The 14658-nt window shown below is 41.0% G+C and overlaps 1 protein-coding gene across 1 annotated transcript in view; it reads right to left on the bottom strand.

Annotated features, from left to right (window-relative positions):
• The window catches only part of LOC124777947 (putative inorganic phosphate cotransporter), a 241372-nt gene extending 227422 nt beyond the window's left edge, over positions 1-13950 (bottom strand). Inside the window, exon 1 of the mRNA XM_047253502.1 lies at positions 13839-13950. Coding sequence (XP_047109458.1) covers positions 13839-13950 — 112 coding nt within the window. The remainder of the gene's footprint in view (positions 1-13838) is intronic.
• Between the last annotated feature and the right edge of the window lie 708 nt (positions 13951-14658).

Raw genomic sequence — 14658 nt, 5'->3', positions numbered from 1 at the left:
AGCGCCATATTTCTCTGTATTTAAAATGACCACTCATGTAAAGTGGGAAATCCTGGTCCCACACAAATTTTCACTGTCATCTCATTCATCATGTCCAAAGGAACATTGCATTGTACTTCTGAATAACACAGGCAATGCTGTTTGTAGTTGTACTAATCAGGATATTTAGAGGATGCCTGTCATGATTTCATTTTAAATTGTGTTGTCTATTGTGTGCAGTATACAAAGAAACTTCACTTATTTTATGTACATTGTGTAAAGAAAGTTATCTTTTAAGCTTTACCTTACATATAATCATTATTGTAGTGATTTTTTATCATAATAATGAGTTACTTACAATTTTCAATAAATAAAATATACCCAAGTGAAATGGTAGAAAGAAAAATATATTTAAAACGTAAAATACAATTTAAGACATAAAACAAAAATAAGTAAAACAAACAATGACAATAACCATGAATGTTTACATATTTTAGTGCTGAGTGTCTACAGCTTATTTTCCAAAAATTGTATTTCAGAAACCAGATGGATGAATGTGGTGCCAAGGCTTCTTTAATTTATGTTATGACAAAAGTTTACATTTTTCAAAATTAATTCATGGTAGTAGGTTATTTTGCAAAATTTCTAAATATTAAAGAAAAGGTGATTTTACAGTTTGTAAGAACTTTAATTACATTTCAACTTTTATATGAAACACATTTTTTTATACATAGATTTTAAAGATGATCCCTCTAAAGTTAACATGCCAAATTACTTTTCACATTTTGTTTTACCACTTAAATGTGAAATTGGGCAAAAATAAAATAACACATATTGCATCAGTTTGATGCCTCCACATCTCGACAAGTTTCACCAAGATTGTTTATTTATACCTGGGAATGTGCCCTTGCCAATCCTCTACCATACTGATGAAATAACCAAACCTTAGTTTTCTTTGCATTATTAATCATTTTTGTGACTCTTCAGTTACTTTAACTTATTTCATAATATGTAGCCTGACTGCTGATTCTAAGCTGAAAAGGTACTTCTCTGCCACCATCAACCATAGATGTCTTGCACTGTCTGATGGTGGACCCCCCCATTCAGCCAACCTATCTTTCCCTCTCTTATTCATGTGTTGGCCATGTCCAATACAGCTGCATCTCCAAATTGTAGCAACAGGCAAAGCACTCTGCAATTTCATTGCAGTTAGCAGCAGCCTGCTACCTCTGCGTTCACACGGCGTGCAGAAGTGGTGCAGGACCTCCATAAAACTCAAACTTGTGCTGTGTAGTTGCTACTCCTCTTTCATCCAGGTCAGCCCTAATGCTATAATTTCTGCCTTTAGCCAGGCTTCACCTGTTCCATCTGCTGTGATAACCTGATCCTCCTTTATAAAGGTCCCTTATTTCCTCTGTCTAGCACTCAGTTTCACAATACTTGTGACCTGGTACTCTAATCCTAATTTGTCCTGTACCATTGAGCGCAGTCATTCCCAACCTGAGGGTAATTGTCCCCTGAGGGGTAAAACAAATTTTTCTAAAGAATGAAAACTAAATGCTTTATTGTGTTTCAGTCAATTATTTTCAAAAGATCATTACTATTATCACAATTATGTAAGACTATAATATTGATTATATAAGTATCAATAATTATTTTTTCTCAATTACTAGCATTAATACAATGAAGGTTATACAGGTTTCTGACACATATCTTGTGCTTTGTCCAGTACAACGTTGATATAGAAGTGAGACATATATGTAACAAACGCTAAATATCACAAGAAAACACCTTCTCGAAGTTGTAGACAGTTCTTGCAGTAGTCCAAAAATTGCTTCATTACTCACTTCGAAACAGATAAACGAAATGAATTGACAGCAGAACACAGCCGTAACAACGTAAGGGCTACTATAGTGCTGCACAGAGTACTATTCTTAGAGTGATAAGACACAAAGCATTAACAGCCTGAAGTCATCCAATTTCTGCTAGTTCAGAAGCAAGCAGTGCAGCAGTCAAGTGATTTACAAACAGTCAGTATAGTGCACACATCTGAACGTGTTTGATCTTAAATGGGATTGCAGTCAGCGGGACAAGCAAGTGCCCCAATGGGAGAGGAGTAACAATGGATAACTATGTTTTGTAACAAGTGTTTTACCCTCACTGTGAGTAGTTAGTTCTATTATCTGAGAAGGAATTGTGAGTAGCACTTGTTTTGTGCCACAAATTCCTTCATCATTGATTCTAAAACACACACACACACACACACACACACACACACACACACACATGCAAACAAACTGAATATCATTCATCTTTCATCATTTTAAAAATAAAAGTTTTACAGTAAAAGTTTTTCATGCTACTGTTCAGTTAATGTTGCGGAGGGGAGGGTCAACAGACGGCTGGGAAGAGATGTGGGTGTGTATTATTAGTGTCTGATTATTGCACAGTCGAAGAAAGGTTTGGAATTACTGATTTAGCCTTTACCCTTCCCGGGGCTACTACCCAGCAGCAAGACTCTTTTCGTCCTACTCCCTTTTGGTACCAATCTACACTTAATTTCTCCACTGGAAGTCTGCTGCACCTTACTGTGTCTAACAGTTGGACGAGGCTCTTCCCATTCTACTTCAGACAAGTGAAACTTAATGGATTCTGAAAGCTGACATGTAGATGAAGTTATAGAACTGTTCCCCTATTGACCATTACTTGTTACCCTTACCCATATCCACGATCTTTTCCCCCTCCAACTTATCTAGTTCAAATTTCATGCAATCTAATTCAGCCTGGAGCACGCAACTCTTTGCCTCCTGTTCAGCATTTCTCCTGTCTTTTTTGTAGAACCTACAGTCACAAGGGAGTGCCTCATTGAGCTCCCATTCAATTCTCCACTGCATTCAACCAAGTGAATTCCAGGCCACACTCTACCTGTCTGTCTGCTCTATGGCAACGACCACACTTCTCAAGCACTGCAACACTGATTAAACTTTTAAAAATAGAATTAAAATAGCATAAAACACTTTACACGACATGATTTATCATAATTTATGTAGCACAAAAATCAGGCCTACAGGTAAGTTATTATGTTCAAACATAAAACATTAATTATTTCCTCTTAGAACAAAACCTCAACACTCACTTGACTGTTAATTAACTAATTCACAATAAAATTAAACTTCTAATCGGTACTTCACATGAGTATTACAGGATATTGGACACTGTTTGCAATCAGTAAAATATGGCCTACTATGTGTGATGCAATTTTATGTGCTAATTTAAAAAGACACTGCCTCAGATCATGAAGATGTCCAATAGCTCTGATGAAGGAGTTATAGAGGAACAACTTTACATATAAAATCTTATATCTAAATAGTAATGAAAATACACTCCTGGAAATTGAAATAAGAACACCGTGAATTCATTGTCCCAGGAAGGGGTAACTTTATTGACACATTCCTAGGGTCAGATACATCACATGATCACACTGACAGAACCACAGGCACATAGACACAGGCAACAGAGTATGCACAATGTCGGCACTAATACAGTGTATATCCACCTTTCGCAGCAATGCAGGCTGCTATTCTCCCACGGAGACGATCGTAGAGATGCTGGATGTAGTCCTGTGGAACGGCTTGCCATGCCATTTCCACCTGGCGCCTCAGTTGGACCAGCGTTCGTGCTGGACGTGCAGACCGCGTGAGACGACGCTTCATCCAGTCACAAACATGCTCAATGGGGGACAGATCCGGAGATCTTGCTGGCCAGGGTAGTTGACTTACACCTTCTAGAGCACGTTGGGTGGCATGGGATACATGCGGACGTGCATTGTCCTATTGGAACAGCAAGTTCCCTTGCCGGTCTAGGAATGGTAGAACGATGGGTTCGATGACGGTTTGGATGTACCGTGCACTATTCAGTGTCCCCTCGACGATCACCAGTGGTGTACGGCCAGTGTAGGAGATCGCTCCCCACACCATGATGCCGGGTGTTGGCCCTGTGTGCCTCGGTCGTATGCAGTCCTGATTGTGGCGCTCACCTGCACGGCGCCAAACACGCATACGACCATCATTGGCACCAAGGCAGAAGTGACTCTCATCGCTGAAGACGACACGTTTCCATTCGTCCCTCCATTCACGCCTGTCGCGACACCACTGGAGGCGGGCTGCACGATGTTGGGGCGTGAGCGGAAGACGGCCTAATGGTGTGCGGGACCGTAGCCCAGCTTCATGGAGACGGTTGCGAATGGTCCTCGCCGATACCCCAGGAGCAACAGTGTCCCTAATTTGCTGGGAAGTGGCGGTGTGGTCCCCTACGGCACTGCGTAGGATCCTACGGTCTTGGCGTGCATCCGTGCGTCGCTGCGGTCCGGTCCCAGGTCGACAGGCACGTGCACCTTCCACCGACCACTGGCGACAACATCGATGTACTGTGGAGACCTCACGCCCCACGTGTTGAGCAATTCGGCGGTACGTTCACCCGGCCTCCCACATGCCCACTACACGCCCTCGCTCAAAGTCCGTCAACTGCACATACGGTTCACGTCCACGCTGTCGCGGCATGCTACCAGTGTTAAAGACTGCGATGGAGCTCCGTATGCCACAGCAAACCGGCTGACACTGACGGCGGCGGTGCACAAATGCTGCGCAGCTAGCGCCATTCGACGGCCAACACCGCGGTTCCTGGTGTGTCCGCTGTGCCGTGCGTGTGATCATTGCTTGTACAGCCCTCTCGCAGTGTCCGGAGCAAGTATGGTGGGTCTGACACACCGGTGTCAATGTGTTCTTTTTTCCATTTCCAGGAGTGTATGACTACTTTGTATGTAACTTAATTTTGTGTTCCTTGTGTCTAATTAATTGCCGTTTTCTTATGTCATTCTTGAAATATCTCATTTTGAAGTAGGTGATACTGTTTTATTAGTTAGGATGAAGTAAGTTTTTTACACCTATATTTTGTAGTTATTGCATTACTAATTTTTTATGAACCATGGACCTTGCCGTTGGGGGGGAGGCTTGCGTGCCTCAGCGATACAGATGGCCGTACCGTAGGTGCAACCACAATGGAGGGGTATATGTTGAGAGACCAGACAAATGTATGGTTCCTGAAGAGGGGCAGCAGCCTTTTCAGTAGTTGCAGGGACAACAGTCTGGATGATTGACTGATCTGGCCCTGTAACAATAACCAAAATGGCCTTGCTGTGCTGGTAGTGCGAACGGCTGAAAGCAATGGGAAACTACAGCCGTAATTTTTCCCGAGGGCATGCAGCTTAACTGTATGGTTAAATGATGATGGCGTCCTCTTGGGTAAAATATTCCGGAGGTAAAATAGTCCCCCATTCGGATATCTGGGCGGGGACTACTCAGCAGGACGTCATTATCAGGAGAAAGAAAACTGGCATTCTACGGATCAGAGCGTGGAATGTCAGATCCCTTAATCGAGCAGGTAGGTTAGAAAATTTAAAAAGCGAAATGGATAGGTTAAAGTTAGATATAGTGGGAATTAGTGAAGTTCGGAGGCAGGAGGAACAAGACTTTTGGTCAGGTGAATACAGGGTTATAAATACAAAATTAAACAGGGGTAGTGCATGAGTAGGTTTAATTATGAATAAAAAAATAGGAGTGCGGGTAAGCTACTACAAACAGCATAGTGAACGCATTATTGTGGCAAAGATAGACATGAAGCCCATACCTACTACAGTAGTACAAGTTTATATGCCAACTAGGTGTGCAGATGATGAAGAAATTGATGAAATGTATGATGAGATAAAAAAAATTATTCAGGTAGTGAAGGGGGACGAAAATTTAATATTCATGGGTGACTGGAATTCGAGAGCAGGAAAAGGGAGAGAAGGAAACATAGTATGTGAATATGGATTGGGGGTAAGAAATGAAAGAAGAAGCAGTCTGGTAGAATTTTGTACAGAGCATAACTTAATCATAGCTAACACTTGGTTCAAGAATCATAAAAGAAGGTTGTATACATGGAAGAATCCCGGAGATACTAAAAGGTATCAGATAAATAACATAATGGTAAGACAGAGATTTAGGAACCAGGTTTTAAATCGTAAGGCATTTCCAGGGGTAGATGTGGACTCTGACCACAATCTATTGGTTATGAACTGTAGATTAAAACTGAAGAAACTGCAAAAAAGTGGGAATTTAAGGAGATGGGACCTGGATAAACTGACTAAACCAGAGGTTGTACAGAGTTTCAGGGAGAGCATAAGGGAACAATTGACAGCAATGGAGGAAAGAAGTACAGTAGAAGAAGAATGGGTAGTTCTGAGGGATGAAGTAGTGAAGGCAGCAGAGGGTCAAGTAGGTAAAAAGACAAGGGCTAGTAGAAGTCCTTGGATAACAGAAGAAATATTGAATTTAATTGATGAAAGGCGAAAATATAAAAATGCAGTAAATGAAGCAGGCAAAAAGGAATACAAACGTCTCAAAAAAGAGATTGACAGGAAGTGCAAATTGGCTAAGCAGGGTTGGCTAGAGGACAAATGTAAGGATGTAGAGGCTTATATCACTAGGGGTAAGATAGATACTGGCTACAGGAAAATTAAAGAGACCTTCGGAGAAAAGAGAACCACTTATCTCCCTAGGGGTAAGATAGATACTGCCTACAGGAAAATTAAAGAGACCTTTGGAGAAAAGAGAGGCACTTGTATGAATATCAAGAGCTCAGATTGAAACCCAGTTCTAACCAAAGAAGGGAAAGCAGAAAGGTGGAAGGAGTATATAGAGGGTCTATACAAGGGTGATGTACTTGAGGACAATATTACGGAAATGGAAGAGAATGTAGATGAAGATGAAATGGGAGATACGATACTGCGTGAAGAGTTTGACAGAGCACTGAAAGACCTAAGTCAAAACAAGGCCCCGGGAGTAAACAACATTCCATTAGAACTACTGACGGCCTTGGGAGAGCCTGTCCTGACAAAACTCTACCATCTGGTGAGAAAGATGTACGAGGCAGGCGAAATACCCTCAGATTTCAAGAAGAATATAATAATTCCAATCCCAAAGAAAGCAGGTGTTGACAGATGTGAAAATTGCCGAACTATCAGTTTAATAAGTCACAGCTGCAAAATACTAACACGAATTCTTTAAAGACGAATGGAAAAACTTGTAGAAGCCGACCTCGGGGAAGATCAGATTGGATTCCGTAGAAATATTGGAACATATGAGGCAATACTGACCTTACGACTTATCTTAGAAGAAAGATTAAGGAAAGGCAAACCTACGTTTCTAGCATTTGTAGATTTAGAGAAAGCTTTTGACAATGTTAACTGGAATACTCTCTTTCAAATTCTAAAGGTGGCAAGGGTAAAATATAGGGAGCAAAAGGTTATTTACAATTGTACAGAAACCAGATGGCAGTTATAAGAGTCGAGGGACATGAAAGGGAAGCAGTGGTTGGGAAGGGAGTGAGACAGGGTTGTAGCCTCTCCCCAATGTTATTCAATCTGTATATTGAGCAAGCAGTAAAGGAAACAAAAGAAAAATTTGGAGCAGGTATTAAAATCCATTGAGAAGAAATAAAAACTTTGAGGTTCGCCGATGACATTGTAATTCTGTCAGAGACAGCAAAGGACTTGTAAGAGCAGTTGAACGGAATGGACAGTGTCTTGAAAGGAAGATATAAGATGAACATCAACAAAAGCAAAATGAGGATAATGGAATGTAGTCGAATTGAGTCGGGTGATGCTGAGGGAATTAGATTAGGAAATGAGATACTTAAAGTAGTAAAGGAGTTTTGCTATTTGGGGAGCAAAATAACTGATGATGGTCAAAGTAGAGAGGATATAAAATGTAGACTGGCAATGGCAAGGAAAGCGTTTCTGAAGAAGAGAAATTTGTTAACATCGAGTATAGATTTAAGTGTCAAGAAGTTGTTTCCGAAAGTATTTGCATGGAGTGTAGCCATGTATGGAAGTGAAACATGGACGATAAATACACTCCTGGAAATTGAAATAAGAACGCCGTGAATTCATTGTCCCAGGAAGGGAAAACTTTATTGACATATTCCTGGGGTCAGATACATCACATGATCACACTGACAGAACCACAGGCACATAGACACAGGCAACAGAGCATGCACAATGTCGGCACTAGTACAGTGTATATCCACCTTTCACAGCAATGCAGGCTGCTATTCTCCCATGGAGACGATCGTAGAGGTGCTGGATGTAGTCCTGTGGAACGGCTTGCCATGCCATTTCCACCTGGCGCCTCAGTTGGACCAGCGTTCGTGCTGGACGTGCAGACCGCGTGAGACGACGCTTCATCCAGTCACAAACATGCTCAATGGGGGACAGATCCGGAGATCTTGCTGGTCAGGGTAGTTGACTTACACCTTCTAGAGCACGTTGGGTGGCACGGGATACATGCGGACGTGCATTGTCCTGTTGGAACAGCAAGTTCCCTTGCCGGTCTAGGAATGGTAGAACGATGGGTTCGATGACGGTTTGGATGTACCGTACACTATTCAGTGTCCCCTCGACGATCACCAGTGGTGTACGGCCAGTGTAGGAGATCGCTCCCCACACCATGATGCCGGGTGTTGGCCTGTGTGCCTCGGACGTATGCAGTCCTGATTGTGGCGCTCACCTGCACGGCGCCAAACACGCATACGACCATCATTGGCACCAAGGCAGAAGCGACTCTCATCGCTGAAGACGACACGTCTCCATTCGTCCCTCCATTCACGCCTGTCGCGACACCACTGGAGGCGGGCTGCACGATGTTGGGGCGTGAGTGGAAGACGGCCTAACGGTGTGCGGGACCGTAGCCCAGCTTCATGGAGACGGTTGCGAATGGTCCTTGCCGATACCCCAGGAGCAACAGTGTCCCTAATTTGCTGGGAAGTGGCGGTGCGGTCCCCTACGGCACTGCGTAGGATCCTACGGTCTTGGTGTGCATCTGTGCGTCGCTGCGGTCCGGTCCCAGGTCGACGGGCACGTGCACCTTCCGCCGACCACTGGCGACAACATCGATGTACTGTGGAGACCTCACGCCCCACGTGTTGAGCAATTCGGCGGTACGTTCACCCGGCCTCGCGCATGCCCACTATACACCCTCGCTCAAAGTCCGTCAACTGCACATACGGTTCACGTCCACGCTGTCGCGGCATGCTACCAGTGTTAAAGACTGCGATGGAGCTCCGTATGCCACGGCAAACTGGCTGACACTGACGGCGGCGGTGCACAAATGCTGCGCAGCTAGCGCCATTCGACGGCCAACACCGCGGTTCCTGGTGTGTCCGCTGTGCCGTGCGTGTGATCATTGCTTGTACAGCCCTCTCGCAGTGTCCGGAGCAAGTATGGTGGGTCTGACACACCGGTGTCAATGTGTTCTTTTTTCCATTTCCAGGAGTGTAGTTTAGATAGGAAGAGAATAAAAGCTTTCGAAATGTGGTGCTACAGAAGAGTGTTGAAGATTAGATGGGTAGATCACATAACTAATGAGGAGGTACTGAATAGAATTGGGGAGAAGAGGAGTTTGTGGCACAACTTGACGAGAAGAAGGGAGCAATTGGTAGGAGATGTTCTGAGGCATCAAGGGATCACAAATTTAGCATTGGAGGGCAGTGTGGAGGGTAAAAATTGTAGAGGGAGACCAAGAGACGAATACACTAAGCAGATTCAGAAGGATGTAGGCTGCAGTAGGTACTGGGAGATGAAGAAACTTGCATAGGATAGGGTAGCATGGTGAGCTGCATCAAACCAGTCTCAGGACTGAAGACCACAACAACAACAACAACAATAATTTTTTATTGACAAATATTATTATTAGTTTGTTCAATGTATCTTTAACTCTGAAATCATTTTCACTTTATTTTTGTAGTAGTTTGCTATTTTTTTGCATTTACATTAAATGATAAGCATACAGTAGTTATTTTTCATATCATGTGGACACTGTAAGGGGGTTGTTTGTGTTGTTGCCCTCGGATGATAATTACATGTAATATTTGTCATGATTTGTCCTTGAGGCACAGGAATATGCGAACACCGAGAATTATGTTTAAACAGTTTACTAATAAAAGGCTGATTGTAAAACATGCACGCTATGTGCACTCATCATCACTGTGCTCTACATTCTAACACTGGCTAGTTAGGGTCGTATCGAAAGGCTCCATGGTGAGCTAAGAGAAGTGATATATTCACACCCAAGGCTGCGCTAGTTATATGGCACGCTGCCAATGGTGGCCAGTGGCTTACTCTCCTGTGGCGCACTGCAGCCGGATGCACATCTACTGATCAATCAAATTGTCAGCATTCCAAGATAGGTCGGCTGGCGAGCACGTGTTACATACTGTACGACTACATACAAATCCGTAGACTCTTACATCACTCACCCCAGACAAAAAGAGCAACCACAGGTGGCTCAAAATGACCTCCTGGGAGTCATGAATCTATTTCACCATTTGTGGCATCAGAAGGCATTGCAACATGTATTTCATTTGCAGACACAGTAACGTTTGGTACAGAGAAGTGAGCTTTCAGAATGACAATTTCATACATAACAAATGCTGTTGACAAAAGACAAATTAACAAAAGCAATAAAAACAAAATACAACAATCAAGTATGCATTAACATTACTGGATGAATCGAAGGACTTAATTCTATTTGCTGCTTCAATGAAGTTTAACTCATTTTTGGAAGAAATTACATTTTAATGGGTATCCATAATTAAATCATTGTCTTCAGAAAAACTTGATAAGGAATGCTTTCCATATGTTAATATGTATGAATCATTGTAATAAACAGATAATATTCCCGTTAATAGCAAATGTCCAGTTGCATGAAATGTAGTTGGCAAAACACTAGGCATATCAAATAGTTCACATGATAAATCACAATATGAGGCATTCAAGATTAATCCACTATTATTCAATTTGAGTGTAAAGGGAAGCTCAGGTGAATCATAATTTTTACTTGTAAATGTGACATCAAGGGTGTAGTTAAATGAGAAAATTATACCTTCAGGACATCGTTAACATCATTAAAGAGAGTGTAGTAAGCATATAAATTGTAAGAGTTAACAGGGTAAATCATAGTATATGTCGCATCTAGCTTTCGTTCAACTGATTGTAGGATCTGTAAAAATTGTTCTGGATGTAGTAGCACACTGCTCAAACAATCATTTGAACTACTTTCTAAAGCTATTCTTAAGTTAAGGGCATCAATTCTAGCATTTGATAAACTACCAGAAATCCTTAGGCTGGTATTACACTATCAAATTTCTTTGTCAAAGATTTGATCAAAGATGTGATCAAATATTCCATCAAATATATTTGACAAAGATCTTTGATGTAGCGCTAGAAGGGGCATTACCCTGCCATCATATTTTTCGTCAAAGTTCAAGATGGCTGACAACAACTTGTTATTAACTGCAGCAGTTGCATGTTGCATGTACCACAATTACACTATGTGCATATGTGAAGAGAAGTGGGGGGCGGGGGGGGGGGGGGGGGGGGGGGGCGGAAGGAAACATACCTGGGTGAAGCCGTGGGTTTTACGACGACACGATAAAAGCATTCAACAAAACTTGTTACGTGAGATTATAGTGGAGGACGTCAAATAGTACATCAATTACTTCAGAATGGATGAGCATACATTTCTGTATGTGCTCAATGAAGTGTATCCTCATATCACAAAGCACAATATTCACTTACGAACTGCTACTTCTGCAGAAGACAGGCTCACACTAGCTAGAAAATCTTGGCATTGGGGAAACAGCTAACAACTGGTTCAGCTCTTATCTTAAAAACAGGGAACAATATGTGGAAATAGATCAAGAAAGGGACAATGTCATTAGGAAATACAATTTCAAGCTACTAACTGTAAAATATGGAGTGCCACAAGGATCAGTAATGGGTCCTGTTCTGTTCTTACTCTATGTAAATGACCTAAACATAAGCAATGACAGCAGTAAAATATTTCAATTTGCTGATGATACGAATGTTCTAATTACAGGAAACTCAGAAGAAACTCTTGTAAAAAACATAAAAGAAACCACTGACAGGCTAACATGTTACTTTGATGACAATGACTTAATAATAAACACTGAAAAAACGGTAGCTATGGATATACACACAGCACAAACAAAAAATCTGATATCACCCAATCTAGAGCTATACGGACAGACAATTGCCAAAACAGCCTGTACCAAATTTCTTGGACTTCATCTACAAGACAACTTGAAATGGAAAGCACATATTGAGCAGATGAACAAAAAATTAAGAACTTCTTGTTTTGTGCTGCGTACATTCAAAATTTGTACCAGCTACAACACCCTTCAGTGTGTATATATGCAGTTGTACACTCTCACCTCTGATATGGGATTATGTTCTGGGGAAATTCTGGAGATGCCATCAAAACATTCAAAATTATAAGAATAATGGAAGGGGTAGACAATCGCAAAGCATGTAGACCATTGTTTCAAAAAAGGATGATCCTGTCACTTCCTTGCATATATATACTTGAAAATATAATGTATTTAAAGCAAAACTGACATACAAAAAGACCACTCATCACTCAAAATCACACAACACACAGCTATGATACAAGACAAAAATTGGATGTACATGTTCAAAGTGCCAACACAAAGTTATTTCAAAACAGACTTATCCATCCTAGTATCAAACTATACAATACCTTACCAGATACCATTAAACACATACAAAATGGTCACTTCAAATACAAACTGAAGTCGTACTTGGTTGATCACTGCTTTTACACAGTAAATGAATACCTACAAAACTAAATTTTGGTGTGTTTACCCAGTGTAGTCTCATTCAGAAGAACATTTGTATTTTATCTCTCTGTATATAGCGTAACAACATTTATTTCATAATTAATTGATATATTAATGTGTGTTATTATGTACAAAGGTATATTATATGTAAAACTGTTAATATTAACAAAAAAAATCCAAATATCCCTTGCACATTGTGCAGCTGTAGATGAAAATGGATCAATAAATCAACAACAAATCACTGTAACACTCCGAAACCTTGCTACAGGAGAGGGTTAGGTTAGGTTAGGTCAGGTCTCCAATCTTCAAAATCTATTTTTGTATTCAGCGTGCCTCACGTTGTAAAGCACCTCATCAGCTTCATACATCTCTATTAATTTTGTAGTTGTCGGCACACACCAATTGTATTTACCCACAATGTTTATAAAAACACTACATATGACAGAATGCAGCGATGCTAGTGCTCCATGTGGTAACATGTCACATTGCAGTGAACAGAAGACAAGCGACTTCTTTGATAAAATCTACAGCGAGGCCCTAGATTTGATCAAATATTGGATGACATTTGACAAAGTTCCCTATTACACCATCAAATATCTTTGACGAAGATATTTGATAAAGAAATTTGATAGTGTAATACCAGCCTTAACAAAAGAGTGTTTAAATCTAAGTGTGCACTCACAGCATTTAATCCTTGGAATAGTTCTTGGATATTTGCATTCATCTCAGTACGAATTACGTGGAAATGTGAGAAATTGCTTTAGAACCTGTTCAATGAAAATTGTGTGGTTAGTAATGGTTCTTTGCGTATTCTTTAATATGATAACTTCATTAGAGAGGTTAGTTGAATTTGTCCAAGAGCTAATATTTTGCCTTTACCTTCCAGTAGATCTCGACTAGTTAAAGTACCAAACACGGTATGAAGGACACTCTGTCCAAAATCAAACCAGGCATGTTTACATCTAATTAAAGTTTTGTGTACCAAAAGCTTTGAAAGACAGCAAATCTCTTGTTCATAATTAGCAAATGTAGACTCTACCCGCATTTTGGCTTTGATCCAGTTATTACATCAAGATGTACCCATTTCCAAATTGTATCATTACCCTTAACAGAACGAATTAGATCAATTTGCTTCTTTATGGAATTGAACTGTTGCTGGATTTCACTCATATTGCACTTGGGCACAAGTTTCGCATTACTTATTGAAACTACCATGTCTGATCATGGTTCAAACAAAACACTTGTACTCTATGGTACTATTAGTACAGCATTGGTAGAATATGATATCATAGCAAACATTAGAATAAAAATGATCATGGTTAATTATTTCTAAATACTAGAGTTAACAATGAACATAAAATAAATGAGTTTCCTGTGGTAACATGTGGAATAAAAGGTTTAGTTTCACTTTTGCCCTCGTGTAATAGCTTCAATACTAAATTTCACAACACATTCACATAAGCACATGGCTGAAAGAAACACACACATTGCACTCTCACACACTACACATGTTGACGCAGATGGTAGGGGTGTGTGGAGCAGGATCGCTCGGAACAGGGCGATGCCTCGGCCTTGAAGTCTGGACTTTGACCCCGCTTCCTGGGTTTGAGGACAGCAGGTCTGCCTCTCGGTAAGTCCTCGTTGTCATGTGATGTTACAGGAAATCTACCCAGAAATGGCTTTAGACGACTGACATGAACAAAAATCGAACAAAAGGTGAGTTGGAGCTTAAGAGTGACTGGCGACAACACCTCCAAGATTGGATATGGTCTTTTCCAAAACTTCTTAAACTTTTTGACTTGACTCTTCTTTAACACCATGTTGTCCAGATATACAAGATCTCCAACTTGATACTGTGGCACTGCTGCTTGGTGGTCGTGTTGTCTTGTTTGCTGAAGAAAGCATTGATGATTTAGCTGTTTC

The sequence above is a fragment of the Schistocerca piceifrons genome, chromosome 1 (genome assembly GCF_021461385.2).
Source record: "Schistocerca piceifrons isolate TAMUIC-IGC-003096 chromosome 1, iqSchPice1.1, whole genome shotgun sequence".
In the NCBI taxonomy this organism is placed as follows: domain Eukaryota; kingdom Metazoa; phylum Arthropoda; class Insecta; order Orthoptera; family Acrididae; genus Schistocerca; species Schistocerca piceifrons.
Note: the sequence above shows the minus strand (reverse complement) of the source record. Positions and strands in the feature narration are given on the sequence as shown.